The sequence below is a fragment of the Ictidomys tridecemlineatus genome, chromosome 1, assembly GCF_052094955.1.
Source record: "Ictidomys tridecemlineatus isolate mIctTri1 chromosome 1, mIctTri1.hap1, whole genome shotgun sequence".
NCBI lineage: Eukaryota > Metazoa > Chordata > Mammalia > Rodentia > Sciuridae > Ictidomys > Ictidomys tridecemlineatus.
Window position 1 is genome coordinate 178,395,868 of NC_135477.1, and position 26,698 is coordinate 178,422,565.

The window sequence follows — 26,698 nt, forward strand, 5'->3', positions numbered from 1 at the left end:
CCACCCTCATCCTCTGAACAGCCGGCAACGTGTGGCACGTTGCCTGCTCCGTCTTCCTCCACGTTTTCTCTTTACCTGGCTCCCCTGTCACCTCACCTTCATGGTGTTCTTCCCACATCACTGACTTCTCTCTTGGTCTCCTCTGCTGACCCTTTCTCAATTCCCTGACCTATGTCTGAGGGCCCCAGTGCTCCATCCTAGCTGATCTCCGCTTTCCTAGTCTCTTCCTTGGTGAACTCTCCCAAGTCTTCAAACACGCTGCCAGGTGTGGTTGCAGCCTGGGTCTCTGCTTACCTCAGACCTCAGATTTGCAAGCGCCTGTTTGCATCTTCTCTTACACGTCTCAAGAGTACCTCAAGCCAGCGTGGCCACAAGAGCATGCCGATGTGCCTCCCTGTGTCTTTGCCATCTGGGCTGATGGCAACCTATTCCTCGGGCCATTGCTCAGGCCAGACACAGTGGCCTTTCTGGTTCTCCCACCCCATCTTGTGCAGTTCACCTTCTAAAGATCCCTAGAACCCAACCATGTCCCCCGGCCTAAGCCACTGTCATCGCTCACCTGAGTGATTGCAGCAGGCTCCTCCTTGGTCTCCCACTTTTGTTGTCTTCTCCCCCACCTCCTGGGAGCCTACAGGTAGGAGCTATTCTCTGTTTTTCCAGATGAGGAGGCAGGTGCCAGGCAAGTCAAGTGTCAGCCTGGTGTCCCCCACACGCCCCCCCAGCACTGCTCTCCTAGAAATCACCTTTATCCACCCTTATGTAGCACAGTCCGTCCTCCACTCCACTCCATTCTGACACAGGTTGAGTATCCCTATCCAAATTGCCTGAGACCGGGAACATTTCTCATATACATATCTTGGGGTTGGGACCCAAGTCTAAGGAGAGGATTCCTTTATGTTTCACGTACCCCTCCTACAACTAACCTGAAGGGAATCTTTTAAAATATTTGTAATAATTTTGTGCATGGAACAAAGATTTTTCCCCTTGTGGCATCACACTGGTACTCAAAAAGCATTGGGTTTTGGAACACTTTGGATATTGGGTTTGGGGATTAGATACACTCAGCCTGAAGAAGGAGAAAGCAGGAGGGTCTCAGGAGGACTGAAGAGCCCCTTCTGCATCCTGGGATCCATCCCTGACCATGTCCGGCTGCAGGCCCTCTTTGCAAACTGCTGTTGCTATTTCTACCAGCCACGGGCACGGCCACTGATGTGAGGGAGAGGAGGGGAAGGAAGGTGAGCTAAATCCCAGATCTAACCAGGGCTTTCCAAAAAAAGGAGTGGTGGAAGCAGTAAAACCTGAGCAATGATTGAAGTCAGTTTGTGGTTCCTCCCACTAAGGAGAAACTTGCAGTGAAGCCTTTCTTTATGACATTATATCTGATTTGTCCATTGGTTGCAGTTTATTTTTATCATAAGGAATGTATTTATATGATTCCAAGGAAAACTGTATGGAAATCTCACTAATAAGAAATCCCACTCTTTCCCATCCCTGATTCTACCATCTACCTTTTGCTGGAACCATTTTGACCAGTTTCTTCTTTACCTCCCATTAGTTCTTGATTCATATATGATCATGTGATCATACTCACTCCCCTTGTGCCTCAAACATGGTACAATGAAGGGTATGTAGAAGGTACTGGGTGCAGTAGTGCATGCCTCTAATCCCACTTTATTTGGTTTATTTCGGAGGCTGAGATAGGAGGATCACCAAGTTTGAGGCCAGCCTGGGCAATTTAGCAAGACCCTGCCTCAAAATAAAAAGTATTGGGGCTGTGGCTCAGTAGAGCCCTTGCCTGACATGTATAAGGTCTTGGATACTGATGCCCAGCTCCCCCGCAAAAAATAGAGAGAGAGATAGATAAAAGATATGTATGTTCTCCATTTTTAATACACAAAACAGTATACCATTTTTTTGGGATGTTTGCTTATACATGGCATCCTTTTGTGCACCGTGTTCCTTTTCTCCTTAGCAATGTGTCCTGGACATCTCTGCATCGGTACAAAGAGCGCTAATTTTTTAACCTGCTACATAATCTTCCATTGTATAGAGAGGTTGTACTTTATTCAAACAGTCCCCTTTTGCTGGACCTCCGACTTGTTTGAAATCTTCTGCTACTACAAAAGAAGTCAGAAATGAAGATTCCTTTTCATGGGTCATTTTCCCATTTACCTTGCTTATGCACGGCTGTCTGTGGCCCAGACATCCACAAGGAGAATTGCTGAGTTGAAGGGTTAAATGTATCTGTATTTCTGCTACATACGGCCAAATTCCCTTCCTAGGGTTTCAGCCCTTTTCTATTCCCACCTGCTAAGTGAGAGACTGCTTGTTCCCCTAGCCTCCCTGAGAATGCGTTGTTGATTTTTTGATGAGTGCATGTTTTGTAGGGGAGAAGTGAGTGATAGGTGTTTCTTTGCCTGACCTGTAATTACTCGTTCAATGTCCCGTTCCTTAGAGACCGCTAGCTCCTAGCAGATGAAACTATTTGGGGACCTTCATTAACCTTAGAAGCTACCACACAACCTGATGCTCAATAGGGTTAATGTAGGAGAGGTCCCCAACACCAAACATCAAATAACCCAAATTAAAAACTGGCAAATCACTTGAATAGACATTTTTCCAGAGATGGCATACAGATGGTGAATGTGCACAGGAGATGTTCAGCATCACTAATCATCCAAGAAATGCACGTCAACACCACCTTGAGATATCATCTCCCACCCATTAGGACGCTGCCTGTCGAGACACCACAGAGAAGATACACAGCAAGCGTGTCATTGTGGAGAAAGTGGAACCCGACGCAGTGTTGGTGGCATTATAAAACAGTGTAACCACCATAGGAAACACAGTGGAGCTTTCTCAAAATATTAAAAATAGAATTATCACGTGACACAGTAGCCTCACTTCTGGATATCTATCCAAAAGAACTGAAAGAAGAGTCTGGAAGTGGTATGTGCACACTTGTGTGCACGACTTCACTTTTCACAATAGTAAAGAGGTTAGAAGTAACACAGATGTCCATGAATAGATGGGTGGGTAGACATTGTGGTCTATGCTCATGAAGGAATATCATTCAGCGATGAAAATGAATGGGCTTCTGATACATGCTACAATGTGGATGTACCTTGGGGATGTTGTTAAATGAAATAAGCCAGTCACTAAAAGACATACTACTTGTTTGCACTTACTTGAGACATCTAAAATAGTAAAACTTATAGAAATAGAAGCATGGGATTACCAAGGGCAAGGGGATAGAGGACAGGGGCGCTGTGCTAAAGTGTAGCACTTCGTATTTGCAAGGTTTAACAATTCTGAAGATCTGTTTCACAATAATGTGCCTATGCTTAATACTAAGGAAACATACCCTTAAGATGATAAAGGTAAAAAAACCATGTAGTTTTTTTTTAAACACAATAAAAAAGAAAACAGGATAGATGCTCAGGAAAATATTTGTAGAATGAGGGCTTGGGATGTGGCTCAGTGATGGAGATATCAAGGTGCTGGATACAGTTCTCACCACCAAAAAAAACAAAAAAAAATGGTATAGAGATGGTGGTGCATGCCTGTGATCCCAGCTACTAGGGAGGCTGAGGCAAGAGGATTGCTGGAGCCTGGGAGTTTGAGGCCACCCTGGCCACCATTGTGAGACCCCTTCTGAGAAAAAAAAAAAAAGATTTGGCAAATGAGCTGCCGGTGAGTGAATGAGTTACTGGAGATAATGCCTAGTCCATTCTTAAGCCTCCATCTCTACCTGGCAGTGGTGGTGTGGTGGTGTTTTCCATATTGTCCCCAAGAGCCAAATTCTGAGGACACCTTGTCACCCCCTATTTATATTCTCTTTCCTTCCACCCCCCAACAGGGAGGTGCCCAGATCAGCCTGGCTGAGGTGTGCCGCTCTGGGGAGAGGTCGACTCGCTGGTACAACCTCTTGAGCTACAAATACTTGAAGAAGCAGAGCAGCGGGCCCAAGGCAGCTGGAGCCGCGGGCCCCAGCCCAGGGCCTGAACACACGGTGAGCTGGGGTCACATCCCGGAGCCCCGACCTGTCACACAGGCGGCCACTGGAGGGTGGGGGGAGCCTCTCCCCGAGCAGAGACAGGCAGGCCGGGGACTCACTGGTGCAGGAGATGGAGTGGGGACGAGGAAGGAGTGAGAAAGAGGACAGAAAGGCGGGGCCGTTGCTAAGGGGGGAGAACCTGCTCTCTCTGCGTTTCCCCCCTCCTTCTGTGTTTTGCACCATCTAACATCACTTGCCTGCTAAACACCTGAGTTCACAGTTGTTTAGAAAGGGAGAGCCAGCCGGGGTGGAGCGCTTGCCTGGCATGTGCCAAGCCCTGGGTTCTGTTTCCAGCACCAAAAATAGAGCGGAAAAGAAGGTCGGAAGGTAGAAAGGAAACCTTCCTTAGGACCCTGCTGTGCAAGGCCCGTCCCAGAAACCAGAGAAGAGGAGCGGGGAGCCACGGCAGGGACAGTCAGAAGGCCCATGTCCCCAGCCGGCCGCAGGGCTAAGGCACGCAGCTCTCTGAGCCTCCATGGTTTTCCTATGTGAGCCTTGACAGGTTGCTGTGAGGTCTGAAGAGAGCAGGGCATGGGGCTTGAGAAATGGTGATGGTTTCTCTATTATTTTGACTTGCTTGAGAATTTCACATTTGCCTCTTTGGGGTTTTAAAAAAAATAAGTTTCCTGTCTTAGTGCTTTGTAAGGACAGAGTCTTGCTCCCCTGAGTCCTGGCCGGTAGTCTACTTGGCCAGTGGGTGTGGACCTCGAAGGGCAGGAAACCATCTCGGATATTTGAATAGGTCAAGTGTGCTAGAGATGAGTTTCCGGGTTCAGTCTGCCTTCTCTTGTCATCTTCTGTACTCCCTTGGGTCCAGTGCTGTCCTGTTACATGCAGTGCCCCACATCTCAGAAAGATGAACCAAAATTACACTATCAATGTCCATCAACCAGCTGCCAAGCTCAGAGGCACACCCTGGCCCCCCTCACTCTGAGGAGACAGTGAGCTGGCCAAGGTCCTGAAACGAAGCTCCTCCCCCTTCTATAGCACTTGACCCTGAGTAAGCACCATCCACTCTCACACACAACTGCCTCCGTCCCATCCCTCAGGGGGACAGTAACGCCTGCCTATCGGGATCATGGTGGGATTAAAAGGATGCTATACATAAACTGTCCACCTCGTTCCTGGCCAGGATCAGGCCTTCAATTGATTTTTGTTCTTTCTTTCCTTTCCCAGAAGAAAAATGTCAGGAATTATCCAGACTCTGACCTGTGCTCCCAGGGTCCATTGCAAACTCATCATGAGCCCAGAAAACAGCTGGTCCTAGTTTTTGCTTTACTCTCAGTTCCCATTTGCTGAGTGCCAATTGTGTGCTAGGTGCTCTTCTGGGTACTGTCTATAAATTGTGTCGATTGGTCTCCATGGCAACCCTTAAAAGAGACTCATGTCACTCACACTTCTTCACTGCAGACACCAGTCAGTAGAGACGGTCTTCCTCCAAGATGCCCTCCCTGAATGCCATCCCCCATGTTTGCTGCAGTTTCTGTTCCCAAACATGCCATCCTGGTCCTTCCCATGTCGTTGGGTTACTGATGGAACATGCATTGGTCTCCCTGACATCTCTGTTCTCCTCACAGTCAGACCTATGATTCTCTCACTTAAATCTTCCAAAACCCTACGGAGCAGTTCCACATGCACCACGAGGTTATTCTCTGGAGGGAGAGGAACCAGGGACTGTAGTTCCGGGATGTAAGTGACCCTGGGCAAGACACCTGGCTGCTCTGGACTTCAGTTTGCACCCTCAGTTCCCCAGGAGGGTCAGGGCTCTCAGATGCTCGGACTCCTGGCAGGTCAGGCAGCATCCATGGTCCCTCCACTGACCCTTGGTCTCTGCAGGACGCTGTGTCTGCCCTGCTGGAGCAGACGGCGGTGGAGCTAGAGAAGAGGCAGGAGAGCAGGAGCAGCTCACAGGTGCTGGAAGACAGCTGGTAAGTGAGTGCTCCCTTGGACCTTCAGGGCCACTGGGCTTGGACCTGGGTCCAGGGATGAGATCCCCAAACACCAGGGCAACCAACAGACAGGTTCTCCTGGGGGCACTGAGAACCCTTCCCCTCATGGACTGTCTACAGGCAACAAGACACCATAGCCGGTGTGGTAGTTCCTAATATCCCTGTCCCTCTGGATGTAGAGGGACAGGGATATTAGGAACTAATATCCTGGAATCCCAGCTGCTCTGGAGGCTGAGGCAGGAGGATCCCACGTTCAAGGTCAGCCTGGGCAAATTAGCGAGTCCTTGTCTTAAAATGAAATTTAAGAAAAGGGCCAGGGATGTGGCTCAGTGGTCGAGTACTTACCTAGCAGCTCTGGGTTCAGCCCCCAGTGTTACCACCACCCTCAAAATAATCCCTTCCCAATTTGTCATTTTGTGTTCCATGGATCACCTATGCAAGGTTACACCTAATGTTATTCATTGTCTTGCACTGACATTTCTTTTGCTTTTTCTTGGGGTGAGGGGTGGTGGGTACTAGGGATTGAATTCAGGGACACTCAACCACTGAGCCACATTCCAGCCCTATTTATCGTTTTGTTTAGAGACAGGGTCTCCCTGAGTTGCCTAGCACCTCACCATTGCTGAGGCTGGCTTTGAGATCCTCCTGCCTCCGCCTCCCAAGCTACTGGGATAACTGGTGTGTGCTGCCACATCAGCAGACGTTTCTTTTGGTTAACAATTTTCTGATTAAATTTTTTATTGGTATAAATGAAAAATTTGTATTATATGCCATAAATTAAAAATGCTTCAGTAAGGATTGCATTTGGCTACTAGAAGAGGGAGCAAAATAATATAAATAAGTTTTTTTGTTACTTTAAAAGGATATCAGAAAGTTATCCAATTCTGTTAGCATGGTTATGTTACTAGGAACCCAGGCTTCTCCTCTCTGCTTTGCTATCTTTACTATGAGACCTCCATCATCCGGGCTGCTTGATAGCCCAAGATGGCTCTGGACTACCTGCCCTCACACAGTCATTAGTCAGGAAAGAGGAAAAACCAAAGAATGTGCCTCTGGGAAATGAAGGTATAGCTTAGTGGTAAAGCAGTTTCCTAGCATGTACAAGGCCCTGGTTTTTAATCTCCAGCCCCACAGATAAAATTAAGCTGCATACAATTTCTTTCTTTCTTTCCATTTTTTGTGGTACTGGGGCTTGAATCAAGGGCTCTGTGCTTGCTAGGCAAGTGCTCTCCCACTACCCTGTATGCCCAGCCCTGCACATGATTTCAGTGCGGCTGGTAGTCTCAACTAGCCCAGCCCTAGTTTCATTTTTAAAAAACAGAAGAGACATGCCTGTGCACCTTTTCACCAGGAAGCAGATAGGACCGTCATACGACTTCTGGTTGCTTCTCCTTGTCCCATCTTGGCCACTTGGCTGCCCAACTTCGAGGGAGACTGGAAAATTAGGACTGTTGATTACAAGTTCAAAAGTCAGATGTCCATCACTAAAGGAAAAAAGAAGGAATGGATATGGAATAGGCCAGGCGCCAGGTCCCCCTCTGGAGGTAGCTGTGGAAATCATAGTATAATGAAATGAAAACAGCACCATGGACAATCGCTGGGCCTGACATCTTCCAGCTCCATGTTAAAAAGGAGCTGAGCCAGTGTCTCAGTGCTTCTTCCAGGGAGACTGTCTCCTTGACGGGACAGGAACTGGGGGTGCAGCATTCTCACTCTGACCTGATGCTCTCACAAGCAGAAAGTTCCCATGGCACCCTTGACATTGACCAGGGTGGCAATCCTGCTCTCTTCATTTTTTTGTGTCACCTTAGCACTTTCTAATATCTTTTTAAAATTGACACACAATGATTGTTTTGAGACGGATGTGCATTGTGTAATGATGCCGTCAGGTTAATTAGAATATCCATCACCTCAAACAGTTTCTTTGTACTGACACCTTCAGAGTCTCCTCTCCTAACTCTTCTGACATGCACCGTACATGTTTGGCCATGGTCACACTTCCATCCAGGGCCCACCACAGTGGACTCCTCTTGTCTATGCGTAACTTCATACACCTCCCCTCACCTCTCTTCTTCCCCCACCCACCTCCCTCTCCAGCTCAACATAATGCCCTCCAGACCCTCCCACGTTTCACAGATGACCAAGATTTATGGCCCCGAGGTCCTCCCCGTGTATACATCCATTCACCTGCTGATGGACATTTGCACTGCAGCAAACCTGAGAGTACAGGTGCGGTTTTACTGCAGAATAACTCACATGCAGAAAGCAGATACAAGTGGACTCAGCTCAGCCAACCTCCATAAACTACAGAAGCAGAGCGGCACCAGCACCATGGGAGCTAACCCACGCCTCCTTCCCGTCTCTGCCCTCACCTCCCTCTTACCTTGACTATGCCTCCCCTGAAAACTGGGGTGGGGGGGAAATACCTAAGACCCAGGGTTACTGGAAGACCAGAAGAGAAGTCGCTAATGAAGAAAAAGACTGAAGAGCGTAGAGTAGACACTTAGAAAGTGACAGAAAATATTATTAGGGCAAAGAGATCCAAAACTGCAGAGCGTAGAGTAGACACTTAGAAAGTGACAGAAAATATTATTAGGGCAAAGAGATCCCAGCCAGGATTGGCCACTGCCTATGGATCTTGCCATCTGGGAGGAAGTAGAGTTTGGTTTTCAGCTCCTTTGCTTGGAATTCAGACAGATGAGCATTCAGAGGTTAGCTCAGCCAATTTCCTGGGGCATGCTGGGTCTGGGGTGTGGTCTGAGCTCCCTGGGTGATTGACAGGTGCAGCCTGGGCTGAGGACCACCACTCTTTTTATTGTTGTTGTTTTTATGTTGGTTTTATTTTGTTTTGTTGGTACTGGGAATTAAACCCAGAGGTACTTTACTACTGAGCTACATCCCTTGCCCTTTTTATTTTTTTGATCTTTTTATTTGAGATAGGATCTCACTAAGTTGCTGAGGCTGGCCTTGAACTTGTGATCCTCCCACCTCAGCCTCCTGAGAGGCTAGAATGACAGGTGTGTACCTCACACCTGGTTGGGACCACCACTCTAAACCTCTGTTTCCTCATCTGTGCAGCAGATTTTAAAGATCGCCATTATATCATGGGGATTTTACAGAATCCATAAAATGATGCACGTTAGCACTTCACACAGACCCTGACCCAGAGGAAGCTATACGTTGACTCTTGGATTATCTTTCTGTCAAGCCCCACTTTATATATTTGGTCTCAGAAGGAGCCTTCCCTTAGTATCTTTGACTCCGGAGATCACCAAATGTTTTCTGGGAAAGGCCAGATGGCAAATATTGTCGGCTCTGTGGGCCATATGGATCCTGCCGCAGCGCCTCCAGACTGCTTCTGTGGCATGGGAGCCCCCGGGCAGTCTGCAGACCAGCAACCTGGTTTGTGCTCTGCCGACATGTCATTTACGGACACTGAAATTTGCATTTCATATCATCTGCACCTGCCACGAATTAGCCTTCTCCTATTGATTTTTTTTCCAGACATTTTAAAATATAAAAAGGATTCATAGCTTAGACTATCCAGAAAAAAATCAGCGGGCTGGACTTGTCCCACCAGCTGTAGCTTGCTGACCTCTCTATTAGTCCTCTTGGACCTTTTCTCCCTGTGACAAAGAGTACGGCAAGGTTCCTGGAATTTTTGTGGGATCTTTTGTTTATTTTAGGGTCCTCCGCACTGTCTCAGCCTCTGCCCCCCGCCACCCCTACCCTACTCTCTGGCACGACTATGTCACCCTGTACTGTAATTCACACAGCCCAAGATCTGATGCCAGAAATAGGCCCAGGACCTGTCTCCCAAAACCCTGGCACGAGATCAGTGGCTTCCGCTAAATTCCAAGCTTGTGCTGCGACTTTTCAAGCCGTCTCCTAGCAACCGCCTTCTGTTCTCTCTCCCTTTGGGGCCCCCTGTATCCCCACCCCCTGCCATTCAAACTTCCCCAGCCTCTTACTCACAAAGAGGCCCGGGGATCCCCCAAGCTGCCTAGCGGGTCCGTCCATCTGCGGCCTTCTCCCCCCAAGCTGGAGGCTTCTTTGGGTCCCAGGGTGGCTGCCTAGCTCTGGAGTCCCAGGTGGAGTTCTGCCAAAGGCCAGCTCTGCCTTCTAATTTACGCTCCTCAGCTCAGCACCAGGGTCCAGCATGGCATGTCTCTCCCTCTTTTTATTTGTTTAGGTTTCTTTTATTGTTGTTTGTTTGTTTGTTTTGCAGGGCTGAGGAGTGAATCCAGGGGCCCTCTGCCATGGAGCTATATCCCCAGCCCTTTTGATTTTTGCTAAGTTGCTGAGGTTGGTCTCAATCTTGCCATCCTCCTGCCTCAGCCTCCCGAGTCCTTGGGATGACAGGGGGCCTTACCTAGGTTTGTTTAGTGCACTTATAATTTTTTTAAGAGCCATAGCAAAATAAAATTAAGATTATTAGAAAACATAGAATATAATCACAACCATGCTAGACGGAGAAACCATCCTATTTACCTTCTCAGGAACTTATGTGTTCTTGTCTAGGGCAGATATGAAGTGGAGTTTCTGAGCCCCAGAGCATGCATGTTTTATATTTCAGTAGTAGCCGTGGTAGAGTAGTTCTCAAATGACTCTGTTAGCACAGAAAATGTTCCCACAGCAGTGATTGGGAGTTCCCTTAACCTGCCCCCTTTCAGATGGTTGATTTAATTGAACTACTGTACTTAAATCAACATTATGTGTCCTTTTTCTTGGTACCAAGAATTGAACCAAGGGGTGCTTAACCACTGAGCTGCATCCCCAGCCTTTTTAAAAAAATTCTTATTTTGAAAGAGGGACTCACCAAGTTGCTAGAGCCTCCCTAAGTTGCTGAGGCTAACTTTGAATTTATGATCCTCCTGCCTCAGCCTCCCGAGCCACTGGGATTACAAGCATGTGCCACCATGCCCAGTCAGCATTATGTACACTTCTGCTGAGTGCAGTGGCACACACTTGTAACCCCAGTGACTCAGGAAGCTGAGGCAGGAGGATCGCAAGTTCTAGGCCAACCTCAGCAACTTAGTTGAGACTTTGTCTCAAAAGAAAAAAGAAAAAAAAAGGCCTGGGAATATAGCTCAGTGGAAAAGAAAGCTCCTTTGGGATTAATCCCCAGTACTGCAAAAGTAAATATATAAATAAATAAAAATAAAGCATATGTATACTTTTTATTTTAAAAGGCGCTGCTAGCCCTTGTTCCTAGTATACATTCCCTCCTCTCCTTCATGCTCGCCCCGTGATCTGCTGTCTCCTCTACCTTCACCAGCACTTGATATTATCAGATTTTTTTTTTTTTTTTGCCATGGCAATGGGTGAAAAGATGTTGTCTATTTTAATAATTTTTCTCTTTGCCATTGAGATGGAGCGGGCTTTTTCCCCTGACCTGGAATGTTTCCATCAGATTCAGTTAAATGGAAGAGACTGACATCCTGGTCGAGCCTCAATGGGCTGGGACAAAATCCCCCTGGGAACTTGATGCCACCACTCAGCGCCCATGCTGGCACATGGAATCTGAGGACCTGTGCCTCTCACTTTTTGGGTCTGTGAAGTGCACTGAGCTCTCCCAACGCTGTTGGAAGAAGCCCGTAGCATAGCACCGAAAGTAGTGTGTTCTGCTGCTGACCATGGCCCCTGCAGCATTCTTTCTAGAGGGGCTTCCATGGATTCCTAGGCTCCATGTCTTCTTCGCGAGAAGATGGAGAAGCTGCTGGGGCCAAGAAGGGAAGGACAGGCCCCTCTGTGGCCAGAATCCCCAGCTGAGGTCCCAGGTGTCTGCATGGCAGGGTTGGTGGTAGAGACCCAGGATCCCTTCTCCCTGCTGGGAAATCCTCAGGGACATCTGAGGTTCGCCCTCAGCCTTGATGAGCCAGCTCCTCGTCGAATTCTCCGCTTCTGGCTAGAATTCTGTGGGCTCAGCGTGGCAACCCCGTGTCATGCTGCTCAGAAGCCTGGCAGGTTTGTACGTCTTTGAGAAGTCAAGATGAGGCCCAAGATAAACAACTGTGTAACACTGGAAATCCATTTGTCACACTAAATCTTTCCCACCCAGGAGTCCAAGGGCAGAGGACAGCTGTAAAGGATGTCGCCAAGAAGATTCTCTTGAGCCAGTCGTGCTGCACAGGAAGCCCCGTGGGGAAGACACATACCTCACCTCGTGTTCAAAAATTAATGCAGATGGGTCCTGAGTGAAAATTGAGACTACGAAACTTCTAAAAGAAGACTATAGGAAATTCTTCCCCATGTCAGAGAACGCAGAGATTTCTCTGGACATAAAAAGCACTATAAAAGGAAAATGAATAAATTGGACTTCATCCTAATTAGAAACTTCTGCTCTTTGGAAGATACCATCTGAAAAAATGAACAGGCAAGCCGCAGGCCTAGAGAAAATATTTCCAATACTGATACCTGACAAAGGATTCATGTGAAGAATATAGAATGATCTCCTATAACCTAGGTGTAGTAGATGACTAAATTCAAGGACCAACAAGGGCTTGGGATGCAGCTCAGTGGTAGAGTTCTTGCCTGCTACGCTGGAGATCTTAGGCTCAATCCCCAACGCAGGAGGGAGGGAGGAAGGAGGGAAGGAAGGAAGGATGGAAGGACAGACAGACGGACCAAGTGTTAATGAGGAACCAGAATTCTCATTTTATTGCTGGTGGGAGTGTAAAATGAGAAAATTACTTTGAAGAGTCACTTTCAGTTTTATAAAGGATAAACTTATATTCACTGGATGACCCAGTCATTCTGCTCTTGATTATGTATGTGTCATGGGCTGTACCAAGTTCCCCAAATTCATACACTGAACCTTAACCTCCAGCACGTCAGGATGTGGCTGTATTTGCAGACAGGACCTTTGAAGAAGCAACTAGGTGACAGGACGCTGTTAAAGCGAGGGTGGGGCCTAATCAGTCTGGCTGGTATCTTTATAAGAAGAGGAAATTTGGATACACACCAGGGACGTGTGAGCACAGAAGAAAGAACAAGTAAGGACCCAGCAAGAAGGTGGTCATCTGCAAACCAAAGACGGGGTCCTCCGAGGAAACCAGACCTACCGACACCTTGATCTTGGGCTTCAGCCTCCAGAACTGTAGCATTTCACCTCAACTGCTCCAGCCCATTCATATAATATCCAGGAGAAATTAAAACCTGTATCGGCCCATAATTCATGTATGTGAATGGTCTTAAAAGCTTTATTCGTAATGGCTAAGAAGTAAAAGGAATCCAAGTGTGGGTCAACTGATGGAAAACTAAACAAGTTGCAACATATCCTCTCAGGGGAGTATTACACGTCAACAAAAATAACTACTGATGCCTGTAGGACCTGGGGGAACTTCCAAAACGCTGTACTGACAGAAGAGGCCAGAGACAAGTAAATACATACTGATTCCACTTACATGGAACTGTAGAAGAATCTAATCTATAATGTGATAAGAAGCTGATCAGTGTTGCTCAGGGGTGCAGGAAGATTGGGAAAGATGCAAAGGAATTTTTTAAAGCAATGGAATGTTGTAGATCTTGAGTGTGGTGGTGGTTACACAAGTGAGTACACTGATCAAAACTTGATAGCTGTGCACTGAAAATACATTTTGCTGATATAAATTACACCTCGCTGCAGTTGGGTGTTTTGTACTCTTGCAGCACTGGGCATCCAACCCGGGACCCATGCATGCAAGATAGGCGTTTACCACTGAGCTACCTCCCCAGCCCTAAATTGGGGATTTTGAAAATAATGTACTCTCAATGATGAAAAAGCCTGGGAGCCTTTTCCTGATGCACTTCCCCTGGGTGCAGGTGAGTGGCATGGCTTCTGAGATAATAACCACAGTGTCTTGTCATTGCAGGAGGTACGAGGAGGAGACCTGCGAGAATGAGGCTGTGGCTGAGGAGGAGGAGGACGAAGAGGGAGAGGAAGTGGAGGGAGAAGAAGATTTTTTTGCAGAGAAAGCCTCCCCAGATGATCACCCGGCATTGAAGGTAGGAAGAGCCCTTGAGCCCTGGCAATCAGAAAAGGTTGGGACAAGGTCTCATCCTCTAGCCTCAGGGGACAGGCTACCAGAACAGGCCACCTGCAGTAAATTGTTAAGGAGCATCCCTTGCCCCTGTGACTTGAGGTCATTTTGGTGACAGTAAACCAGGAGAGACTGTCTCTTTTCTTCTGCTCTCTGTGGCTCCCCTATTTCTCTGGATGCACCTCAAGCTTTGCAGTCACATGGTCTCAGTTCAAACCCTGGCCTTGTCACTCCCTGCCTCTGTCATCTGGGGCAGGTGATTTCATCCCTTTCAGGCCTCTGTTTCCCAACTTTAAGATGGGCACAGTAATACCAATCTGCAGATAGTTTCGGAGGCTTCCAAAGAATGGATGTCTTCATTTCGGTGGGGCCAAAGGGCAACGAGAAGAGGGAGTCCAGCCACCTTCCTTTGCCTCCTGCTTCCTGGCAGCACTAGAGTGTTGTAGCAGGATTCTCTTTCCATAGAGATCTTCAACCTACAGCTATAGCACCCAGGGCATTTGAACAGGACCCCCAGGGTGGAGCTACAGGGGGACGTGCTCCAAAGGCACCTGACCAAGTGGCTGGAGCAGAAGCTGAGCCCCCCTTCCAGCTCCCCTTTATATTTTCTCCAGCCAGACAGAGAAGCTCTCTCAAAATCACACCACGGCGCGCTTCAGGCTACCAGAGTTCCTGTGCTTAAGTGCTTTTGCTTGCTTATCTTTTACCTGGGATTGCTGTGTGTGGACAGCAGAAAACCCAATGGCTTTGTTTTAAAAAGGAGACTTGGCAGTGGCCTCCATAATTCCAAGAAAAAAAAATCTCTGGTTCTGGACCAGGGCAGTGGTGAGCTGGGCAGTGTCTTTGTCAAAATGTGGGGGGTACATAGGTTGTAAGGATGTCAGGCCCAGGATGCTGGTGCCCGAGGTGCCTCACCATATGAGTTTGTTTAGGGGTTCCTTCTAGACCCAGCCACAGGTGGAAGAATGAGAATGGGCCTTGGGCACCGCTCTGGCAGGACTGGGCTGATTAACCCTGCTGTGCCTGCGGGCCCACAGCGAAGGGACACAGGTCAGGTGGAGAGTGGCTGGGTAGACTCAAGGTGGGTGGCCGACACTCAGTGGACATGGTGTCCTCAAGCCTGCGACTTCTTCCTCAGGTGGACAAAGAGACCAACACGGACACGGTGGCCCCATCCCCCACAGTGGTGCGGCCCAAGGACCGGCGTGTGGGCACCCCATCGCCAGGGCCATTTCTTCGGGGGAGCACCATCATCCGCTCCAAGACCTTCTCCCCAGGGCCCCAGAGCCAGTACGTGTGCCGGGTAAGCAAGCCTTGGGCTCCGTCCTCCTTCCCTTGGGTAGCTAAGACCCTCACCCAGCTCTGGATGCCAATCTGGATCCTCATGTGGTCAGGTAACCTCCAGCTGGGGGGCTCCTCGAAGCCTTGGTTTCGTCAGGTTCTCAGACCCACTGCGTAGGTTGGTCTTTTGCTTGCTTGCTTGATTGATTGATTGATTGATGGGATTATTTAGTGGCACAAGAAAATGACATTATGAAACATGCCAGTGACAATCAATAGGCACAGGATGATTTAGCTTTAGTTAAGTTTAAAAGTAGAGGAGCCAGGCACGGTGGTGTGCGCCTATAATCCCGGCAGCTCGGGAGACTGAGGCAGGAGGATCTCAAGCCGGAGGCCAGCAATTTAGCAAGACCCCATCTCAAAATAAAAAGAGCCTTCAGAAATAAAAGAGAGTAAAGACTTTCCTGGTATGGGGGGGAAGACAAGGAATGTGGTACAGTGGTAGAGCACCCCTGGGATCAATCTCCAATACAATACCATCAAAACATTTTATGTATTTATTTTTTTAGAATTTTTTAATATTTATTTATTTAGTTAGTTAGTTATTGGCGGACACAACATCTTTGTTGGTATGTGGTGCTGAGGATCAAACCCGGGCCACACACATGCCAGCCGAGTGCGCTACCGCTTGAGCCACATCCCCAGCCCGCACCAAAACATTTTAAAAAACAATAATAAACTGGGCTGGGGATGTGGCTCAAGTGGTAACGTGCTTGCCTGGCATGCGAGGGGCGCAGGGTTCGATCCTCAGCATCACATAAAAATAAAATAAAGATGTTGTGTCCACTGAAAATTAAAAAATAAATATTAAAAATTTTTTTTCTCTCTCAAAATGATAATAATGATAATAATAAATTAAATAGTACGAACAGAAAAAAAAACTAGAAAGTCTATACCAAAATATCCACAGTATTTACTCACGTTCAGTGATTAAATATTCTTCTGTGTATATTTTTGAAACATGAGGGTTTCTCAAGCAACAAAAAGTAATGGAAAGAGAAATAGTTATTAAATGCCAGGAGTAAGGAATCTAAATGGCCAAACCGTTGCCCAGCAGCCAAGATCTGAAACCTGGTCCAGCCAGGGGAATCAGTCTAGCCTGGAGGTCTTTCTTGTCATTTCCCACGGGAGGGGTGTTTATCTGATTGCTTCCTATCTATTTGGTGCTCTCCATGTAAATATGTTGAAAGGGACTTTTGCTAGCATAAGCATGCAAGCAACTTTGGTTTGGGATTGCTGCAAGATGTCACTGGTTTTTAGTTGTATACCACACAATACACACCAGCTCCTGTAACAAAAACCCCATCTGACTTGCTGTCAGTGATTCATATGGATGGGGTCTCCCTCTTCCTCATAGGATCATTTTAGCTAAAGAATGTGCAAGGCTCAGTCATCTGCATTTGATCCACGTTATTATTATAATTCCCAACAATTTACTTCCTCCTTGTTCACACCCTGCCCTTCCCTCTCATGAGACCATTTGCTAAGATCAGATAAGACCCTCTGGCTCTTTGCAAAATTACCACCATTATAAACGTGCAGTGGAAATCAAATGGGAAGGAAATATGCCACTCATCAGAAAAAAAATCACACCTGAAGAAGTTACTGTTGGCCTCCTTCTTTTTCAGCAGGATTAGAATACAGTTGTCATTTTATTAAATAGGAGATAGAAAATGGAGTAACTTTTGCAACGTGTTTATCTTTTCTAACTAAAAGCTCACTTTCTGTGAGAAACTCACTCACCTGTCCAAACCCAAAGCCTGGACTGAGAGACAAAGATAAAGGTCTTGTAAGATCAGGCCTCTGGGGGCAAGCAGACAACCCCCAGAAATGTCACAGTCAGCATTTTACCCTTAAACACGCAGTACTTCTCCAGGTCCTCATTGGCTGAGTATATGGGGCCCACAGTCTTCCCTAATGTCACCTAGGTTTTACTGACTTTTATTGGGTTATTTAAAGAAATACACCTTGAATTGTCCCCACCCCCCTTTGTTCTCCGGTGGCAGGAAGGCCTTTGTGGGACTGAGTGCATTTGGGCACATATGGAGTTTATCTCTGTTTGATCAGGCAGGCCCCCTCCTGGTTGTCAAGGGACTATGAATCTGTCACTCAGGTGTTAACTGCTGGTGACCATTTGTTCTATTTCCTCCTTGGCTGATTTTCTCTCAGTAATTTTACATCTAACTTGAAACACTATATTCTGAAAATAGACCACTGGATTTTCCATTTCTTACCCCACCAATTTGTACTGTCAAATTCCTGTTTAAATGGGTTTAAGTGTCCCTTTTCACAGATTGGCATCCTCGAATAACAAGAACCTCTGCTCTCTTTTATTATGCATCTGTAACTATCGGGTACTTGGCTAAGCCCTTGTGTGGTTTATGATCTGTGCCAGGATGCAAGCCCGCTATTTAAGAGATTCCCAGTCAACATGGACCACGTGCCATAAGGGGCCTTTCTTGGCAGTGCCGTATATTTTTCCTTCTTTGCTGCTGAATCTTACTGAAGGGTACAAGAAATAGCTAACTACAACATCCTGCGTATTTTCCTGTCATTTATCTTCAAACTCTACAGGCATGGAGTACATCTCCCCAGGAACAACAGGTAGCAAGTTCACCCTCTGTTTTTCATACACAAAATGAGCATCGACAAACTCCCAACAGAGAGTGTTAGGGAGGTGCCCCCATCTACCCCCACGGCACCACCAGCTCCGTGCTTTCTAGTCTCTGACTGACAGCACGTCACTTCCTACCACCAAGGCAACATACTGAGCAGAATATGTAGGGGAAATTTTTTGAAATTAGGTAGTTCACATATTTATTGTGAGGCTGTAGAACCAGCCTGAGAAGTCAGGTAGGAACAAGGCAGACCAGACCACAGGTAAAAGTATGCCATGAAGCCAACCAGGTGAGGATAATACAATGCACTGCAGGGCGTGGCCCAGCCAATCCCACTGCGGCATCTGGAATTCAATATGTTAGTCCTCCCTTATCTGCAGTTTTGCTTTCTCTAGTTTCACTTTTTCTCAGTCTGAAAACTTTAAATAGAAAGCTCCAGAGGTAAGTTTTTAAATTGCATACGATTCAGAGCAGCATGATGAAATCTCAAGACACTCTACTCCATTCCAGTTGGGACAAGAATCAGCCCTTTCCAGCGTATCCATGCTGTATACACTACCCTCTCCCATGAGTCTCTTAGTAGCCATCTCTGTTACCAGTTCAACTGTCAGCTACTGCAGTGTTTATGTTTAAGAAACACTTATTTGACTTCATAATGGCCCTAAAATGCAAGAGCAGTGTTGCTGGCCATTAAGATTGGACGAAGGAAAGCTGTGAACTGCTTCCTTCGGTGAAAAGGTGAACATTCTCTTCTTAATAAGGAAAGGAAGACTATTGTATTCTGAGACTGCTAAATCTTACAGTAAATTATTGTCAATGTCTTGTTGTGCTTAATTTATACATGAACTCTTATCACAGGTATGTAGGTGTAAGAAAGATGTTGTCTATATAGGGCTTAGTACTACCCGTGACTTTCAGGCATCCATGATGGGTCTTGGAATAGGTCCCCAAAGTGTGTGTGTGGGGGGGGACTGCTGTGCTGAAGCCTCTCCAGTTTTCTGTCCCCCCTGGTCACAGAATCTCTAGTTGCTGCTATTGCCACTGCCACTGCTCCTCACTAATGGCCTTTCCTTGAGATACTGACAAGCATGCTGTGTGAGAGAGAGGACCTTGTTTAAATTTGAATGGCACAATAACAGAGAATTGGGTCCAGCGACCCAGGGTGTGATTCAGAACTTAAGGTAGGGTGCATCCAGGTGACAGCTTAGTCCTGTCCTCCTCCTCACTGGAAGGGAAGCTATGAAAGCAAGGCTTGGGGCTTGGGGAGGGTGCTGTTTCCCACTGAGAATCATGAGGTGGATTTGCCCACCCACAGTATGGGATTTCAAATGCTCATCAACAACACCTCTCCCTCCTCTGCAAAAAAAAAAAAAAAAAACAAAACCTAATCTTACAAATCTCCCTGCAAGGCCTGTTGTGTCCACCTCATTTAATAGATGTCAAAGTACTTTGGTCCAGGGCACACAGGTGCTGGGAGTACAAAGCCCAGCACCTGTAGGCTTTCTGTCACCTAGAGCCACCACCTGAGGGGCTTCCAGTTGTGAGCAGCCCCTTCTCCTAGCCCATGTCATACCTTTGTACAATAAGTGTTGCTTTCTGGGTGGTTTCTTTCTTGGCTCCTCAGCTTGTCCTATGTCCCATGGTTAGGTTCCCTGGCTTGGGGTCACACCTAACTTTGAAGTCCCCTAGGATAGGGATAGTGGATTACAGGTCTCTATGACACCCAGGTATTTATCAGCTGTACTTTCCCATTTGCTGGTTGACCCACTTTGACCAGTGAATCCAGTCCCTCCAAAATTCTCATCCCTGAACAGGCTCCCTGTGACTTTAAATTACGGTCCCTCTCTCTACTTCAGTTTCCCCAGCTGTAAATGGAAGTAATAATGAGGCAGTGATATCCTCAGCCATGTATGAGATGAAAGGCATTAAAATATTTGGTAATAGCTATGCATGGTGGTGGACGCCTATAATCCCAGTGACTCAGGAGGCTGAGGCAAGAGGATCGTAAATTCAAAGCCAGCCTCAGCAACTTAGTGAGGTCCTAAGCAAGCAGGCAAGGTCCTGTCTCAAAATAAAAAATTAAAAGGACTGAGGATGTAGCTCAGTGGTAGAGTATCCCTGGGTTCAATCCCCAGTGCCCAGAAAAAGAAATCTGGAAATAAGAGAAAGCAAAGTTCAAGAATTTAATGTAGCTTTCCCCCTCTCTTTTACAACACGATCCTTGAAACATCAACAGTCACAACTGAAGGGTCAATTATCTGATACCCATTTCTGGTGGTATGACATATATTCTTCCAATGCTGTGTTCGGCTTGCCCCGTGTGGGATATAGCCCCCTTCTGGAACCGCACGCAGCCATTCCATCCCTGTGAATCTACCCCAGCTGTTGAGACCATGTCCTACCATCTGCACACCGGTTTCATTCCTGAGCCCTGCATGCAGCTGGGGCCAGAAGTGGCGTGACCCTGGCGTTTCTAGTAGGCCTTGAGCTCATGGTTTGAAGAGCTCTGGCTTGTGACCTGTAAAAGCATCTTTCTCTTCTGGACCATCATTGACATAGTTTGAGGATTCAGTGAACCTGTAGATAAAGCACCTGGTGCTTGGTAGGTGCTTATCCAAGTGGCTGTCATCGGTGTTAGCATCCTGTTTCTGGTTGTGGTTGAGGCTCTGTCTGGCACAATACCGGTTTCACCAGTTGTGACGTTCATGAACTCAGCAGGACTATTAAAGCCACTATCATTAGTAATAATCAACATCCACAAATATGAAAATACCAGAGGCTTCTCTGGAGAGGCCTGCCGCAGAGAACTGACAGCTGCCAGACAGACAGATAGGTGCAGTAGCCTGGCCTGGGCCAGTCCTGGCGACTGTGGAAACAGCTTGGGAAAGGAGCCCCACCTGCTCTCACCTCCTGTCAACAGTCCTCTCTGGTCCTTGGGAGGGGGGATGACACCCTCAGTAGAAAAGCATCCTTGTGGACCAGACACCTGATTTCTGACCATGAATGAGAATCCGAGCCCTGTGGTGGGAGTGGAAGTGACTGGGGGATCTTGCAGGAGGAGAATTATGATCAGCTTAACCCTTCTAGCCCCTGTCTGCCTACCACTCCACAGATACAGACCCCAGGTTTTGCCTTGGAGCTGGGCTTTTTGTTTGTGTTTGTGGGGTGTTGGTTTGCCGTGCTGGGGGTGGAACCCAGGGCCTGCAGCATGCTAGGCAAGTGCTCGGACTGAGCTACACCCCCAGCCTTCAGATGTTAGCATTGATAGTGGCTCTATTTGAGCCAGCTAAGGTGGGTTCTGTGGGTGACAGGGAAGAGGTGACGCAAACAGCCCTTTGTGTCACAAGTCAAGGGGACAGGATGTCCTACGGTGACGCTGATGTTGTCAAACCCTGCTGAGTGTTCGTCAGCTCACCAATCTGAGGCACAGTCTGTGCCCTTGTTTGTAAAGTGGTGATACTCCCATCACATCTCATGCCGCGTCATGCAGAGAGCAGCAAGCATCATGCAGACACGCTCAGTGAGTGTTTGTGGGGTGCTGGTTTGCGAATAAAGAAAAGAGGGGCCACAGCGAGCTCAGAATAGGCAACGGGGTGTATGCACGAGGAGAGGGAGGATGGGGCAGAGTGGACGACCGAACATCCCTGCAGGCCCCAGCACTCCTTCCAGAGTGTGCTCTGACCATGCTTGACTTCCCTTTTCTCTGGCAGCTGAATCGGAGCGACAGTGACAGCTCCACTCTCTCCAAAAAGCCACCTTTTGTGCGAAACTCCCTGGAGCGGCGCAGCGTCAGGATGAAGCGGGTAAGAGCCACCAGAAGCTATTTGTCCACTCTGCCTTTATTTCCAGAAGGCCTGCATCCTGCCCACACATGCCCTCATGAATGGCCATTTCTCCTTGGCCATTGGCTTGAAGGGCATTGTCTTCACAGGGTGGTGGCATTTGCAAATGGAAGTTTGGGAGCAACAAGGCCTGTGTAGCACTGGAGAAAGAGCCCAAGGGTGACCGTAGCCTTATGATTGGGACAGATGGGTGAGACCAGGGGTATGTGTGCTTGACCACCTGGGTGGAAATCAAAGTCACTAGGAACCAACCCAGATGTCATGGTCACCTGGTCTGATGGAATCATGCTCAGCATCTCCTGGAATCAGGTGGGCACAGGGAAGAGGCCCCAGTGCAACTGGGCTGAAAGATTAGGGGGTGGCATTCAAAAAAGGAGGGACCCCTTCTTAGGACTCTGACCACAGGACTACAGGAGATGCTCCCCTTTCAACATGGCTGGAAAGCACCTCTGTCTGGTGCGTTTGCAGAACCAGAAGAAACCCAGGAGCCTGAAGGTCAGAAAGAGATTAAAGAAAGAGACAGAGAGGAGAGCAGACCTCACCCTGAGGCTGGGAAGGCCCTCCACCTCTCCTACAGGCCTGCCAGTGGACAGCCAGAATCGGGAGTGGGTCCGGGGCTGGGCTGTGACTCTGGCACAGCGCTGGCCTAACATGCATGAGGCCCTGGGCTCCGTCCCCAGCACTGCACACACAAAAATGTAGTCCTTTCATTGCCTAGTGCCACCTTTCTCCCTGTCCCCAGCAAATCTACAGAGGCGCAGAGAGAGCAGAAGAGGGAAAGCAGTGCAGAGAAGGTGTGAGGGAAAGGCAGGGTGGCACTGTGGACGTGGTCTCAGGTGACAGGCCACCTTTCCACCCGGTGGATCTGCTGTTGCAGATCCTGTTCACTATGAAGATTCTGAGCCCACACTCACCGTCAATCTAAGTCATTAGACTGGGAACGACATTTTCAGCTCTGTGAGGGATTCAGCCCTTCTTGCAGAAATATTGCTGTGCAACTCCTACCTGACCCCCTGCTCCTACCACTCCCTTCCAGGCAGGCCCTACAGATCCTGCCCTTAGACAGGGGATGGCCCACTCAGGGGCTCCCCAATGGTGGGTCTGAGCCCATAAGAACAGCAGAGTCCAGAGGCCGGGCTCAGGTCTTGAGTCCATGCTTCTCCTTGCTACCTGAACTGTGCCTCTATGGCAGCCCAACCAGGCAAGACTGGACACTGGTGACAGCAAATCACAACAGCTGCTCTGAGAACTTGAGCCACATAGATCACTCAGCCAGGCTCCTTTGGCCCCCCTCACTTATAAGCACAGACCAGATAACGTTCACCCTAGAGAAGCATTCTAGAACCTCTGCATGGAGCTAGTTTATGCTCCTGAAACTGTGCCTGTCAGCCCTGCAAGGTGAGGAGGTCTCCTAGTAGTGTTTCTTATACCATATCTGAAACCCTTTTATTGGTCATTGCGTCTGTTTTGTAAGGCTGTATAACAAGTTACCACAAACTTATCAGCCTAAAATAATACATATTTATGACCTCAGTTTCTGTGGGTCAGGAGTTGGGCCACAAGTTAGCTGAGTCCTCTGCTCAGGGTCTCTGCAGGCCGAAGTGTAGGTGTTGACTGCATCCTGATCTGGAGATTCGACCAGGGAAAGGGCTGCTTTCAAGCTCCTTCAAGTTGTTGGCAGAATCAGTTCCTTGTTTCCCTACTAGATGCAGTCCACAGGCCCCTCTCAAGTCCTGGAAGTCACTCTTAGGTCTTTGCCATGTGACCCTCTCTAATACATGCATCACTTCTTCAAGGCCAGCAGAGTCACCCAGCCAGGAAGAGCTCAATCCGTCTTTTAAGGGCTCACCTGATAAGGTCAGGCCCATCAGGGATAATCTGCCTTTTGATTAACTCAAAGTCAACTGATTAGTCACCCAGTGACATATCCCATCACATCCTCGCTGAAGGGAAGGAGATTATATAGGGCAAGAATATTAAAGTTGGAAATACTGGGAGCCATCTGAGGATTCTGCCTCTCACAACCATTTAGTCATTCTTTAGTTTTGATGGAGGGAGAGTTGATGATTGTGTTAATAAAGATCTTCTGCATACAGATGGCGAAAGAACCCAACTCTAATACACCTCAAAAACAAATGAGGAAATTTACTGTCCCATTTAATGGAAAAGTCTAGGCTGGGTATCTTAGTTAGGTTTCTGCTGCTGGGACAAAATAGCTGGACTCTTTACTTGAAAATAGGAAAGGTTTATTTGGGGTTACACTTTCAGAGGTTTCAACCCAAGGTCACTTGGTCCTGTTGCTTTTGGACCTGTGACAGCACAGTACATCATGCAGGGACGTGTGGCAGAGAAGGCTGCTTACCTCATGCAGCCCAGAAGCAAAAGGGAGAGGTGGGGAAGGGCTGGGGTCTCCGTATCCCCCCGAAGGGCACACCACCAGTGACCTCGGGTCCTTCCACTCAGCCCACCTCTCCCAATAGCAGCACAGGCTGGTGACCAACCCTTCAGCATATGGGACTTTAGGGGACATTTAAATCCAAACAGTAACACTGGGGAAGTGGCTCAGTGGTAGAGGCTTGCCTAGAACATGCAGGGATCTGGGTTCCATCCCCAATGTCACACAAAAAATAAATAAATAAGAAGAAAGGAAGGAAGGAAGGGAGGGAGAGAGGGAGGGAGGGATAAAGAAAGGAAAAATCTGTGCCACAAATCTAGCTTTGGGCTTGGATTAATCCAGGAGTTGAAACAATGTTGTCAGACTTCATTTCCCCTGAATTATCACTGCTCCTACCAGATAGCTCAATTCTTAAGCAGGATCACCCCATATGATGGTAAAGATGACCATGTTATATCAGTTCCAGGTATATCTTGCTGCCTTTGCAACCTCTGTGTAAAGAAGTTGCCTTTGTTCCAAGTGGTGGAACAAAGTGCCAGCAGTGATTATTATTGGCTGGGCTTAGACAGCATATTCACCCCTGCACTGAGATCCTGATTGACCAGGTTCAGGTGACATTCCTGTCCCTGGTATGCCCACAAACCAGAGAGACTGGATGTGGCAGAGGAGGAAAGCCTTAAGGAAAGAGGAGGGCCCTGGGGATGAATCCAGGACTGCAGAAACACTAGAGGGCCATAGATAGAGGCATACAGGTGTGAAGACCCGACTTCTGCTCCAGGGGATCAGGCCTGCATGGAGGAAACAACTGCAGGACAGGACAGGGGCCAGCATCCATTAGCCAGGTGTAGACATTGAGGCTTGAAGTGGCTCATTGTACAGTGAGTGGGTGGGGCCTGCCATCACCGCAGGGGACAGGCTCAGCTTGACTTCAGCTCTGTGATTTAACCACCTTGAGCCTCATCTGTAGTGCAGATCCTAAGAGTTGGGTTGTGAAGATGAGATGGGACAACCGACATAAATCCCCAAACTTGGTGCCAGGGACACAGTAGATGCCCAATAAGCATAAGCCACATAGCCAGAACATCTATCAGGGCTCCGAAGGAGGACAAGAACATTTAAAAGGAGGTGGCGCCTGCTGATAAGCAACGGAAGGGATCTGGGTTTCATGGGGAGCGCCACGCGCCTCGCTGGGGGGAGCCAGCTGGTAACTGAGGCCACACCCATCGCCCCCACAGCCTTCCTCTGTGAAATCCCTGCGCACTGAGCGCCTGATCCGCACCTCGTTGGACCTTGAGCTGGACCTGCAGGCAACGCGAACCTGGCACAGCCAACTGACTCAGGAGATTTCGGTGCTGCGGGAGCTCAAGGAGCGGCTGGAGCAAGCCAAGAGCCACGGGGAGAAGGAGCTGCCACAGTGGCTGCGCGAGGACGAGCGCTTCCGCCTGCTGCTGAGGATGTTAGAGAAGAGGGTGAGTGCAGACTACAGGGGTCCCAAGACACCCACTCAAGGTCCACTAGGTCCAAGGACCCCTCATTCCCATCCGCAAAGGGACCCCGGTGTCCTTTTGCCCACTACTGAGGCGGCCACAAGGCCTGTTGGGGGGCTGACTCGTTTGTGTGAGTCCTTAGGACTGATGCGTTCCCTTGCCTGACCTCCTTGCTCATGCACATCCAGAACCTAATCCAAGCCCGACATGCACTTCAACATGGTAAAGCTAGGACCCTGACCGTGGCTGTCCAGCCGGGCAGTCCCAGTGGGCAGCCCCACGGCCCCACACCCCGCTAAGGAGATGAGAGCTGACCTGCCGGGCTCTGTGCTGACAAGATGCCCTGGAGTTCCCGCCTGGGTGAAGGGTTTCCTGCTGTAGTGAGCGAAAGGAATTTCCAGTTGATTGTGGACAAAGAATCAAAGGGCGGTAGTAGCACACAGTGGGTTTTATGTGGGCTGCGCTCTTGGCAGGTTTTACATGCAGGCAAAGCCCCTCATAGCCTGAGAATTCCAAAGGCGTTGGGGACTGCTACCTGGTGGGACAGTGCAAGGAAACCCCCAATGAGTAGGAGACTTACACATCTAGTTGATGTCCCCTCAGCAACATGATGAACAGTCTGGGAGTCAGAGAATTCCAAAGTGCAGGAGCAGTTTAGGATCTCTCAGAGATCCAGACTCATCCATGTTTAGCAGATGTTCCCTTCAGTTTTGCAGGTCTTGCAAAGCAGGAAGGTTCTAAGTGGCTAAAAGACCTGTTGCTTACTTGAGCTGTATGTAAAACAATTAGGTGAGAACTTGAGTTGGGCACCACCAGACTTCTAGGCCAGCAGATTCCAGACTATTATGAAGAAATAAACAGGATAGGACCAATATACAGAGACCATATTTGACTTGCTTATAATAAATAATACCTGCTACTCTCTCTGCTTGCCACCACAGCAAGAAAGACCTTGCTACTTCCCTCTTCACACAGCCAGACAAATGTG

General features: G+C 48.2%; 1 protein-coding gene across 6 annotated transcripts in view; it reads left to right on the top strand.

Moving 5' to 3' along the window:
• The window catches only part of Wwc1 (WW and C2 domain containing 1), a 146,441-nt gene that overhangs the window by 116,514 nt on the left and 3,229 nt on the right, over window positions 1-26,698 (top strand). For all 6 annotated transcript variants that reach the window (XM_040272079.2, XM_021732790.3, XM_040272080.2 and 3 more), the window contains 6 exons: window positions 3,860-4,012; window positions 5,894-5,985; window positions 13,860-13,992; window positions 15,166-15,330; window positions 21,697-21,789; window positions 25,459-25,692. In XM_040272079.2, the coding sequence (XP_040128013.2) occupies window positions 3,860-4,012; window positions 5,894-5,985; window positions 13,860-13,992; window positions 15,166-15,330; window positions 21,697-21,789; window positions 25,459-25,692 (870 nt within the window). The remainder of the gene's footprint in view (window positions 1-3,859; window positions 4,013-5,893; window positions 5,986-13,859; window positions 13,993-15,165; window positions 15,331-21,696; window positions 21,790-25,458; window positions 25,693-26,698) is intronic.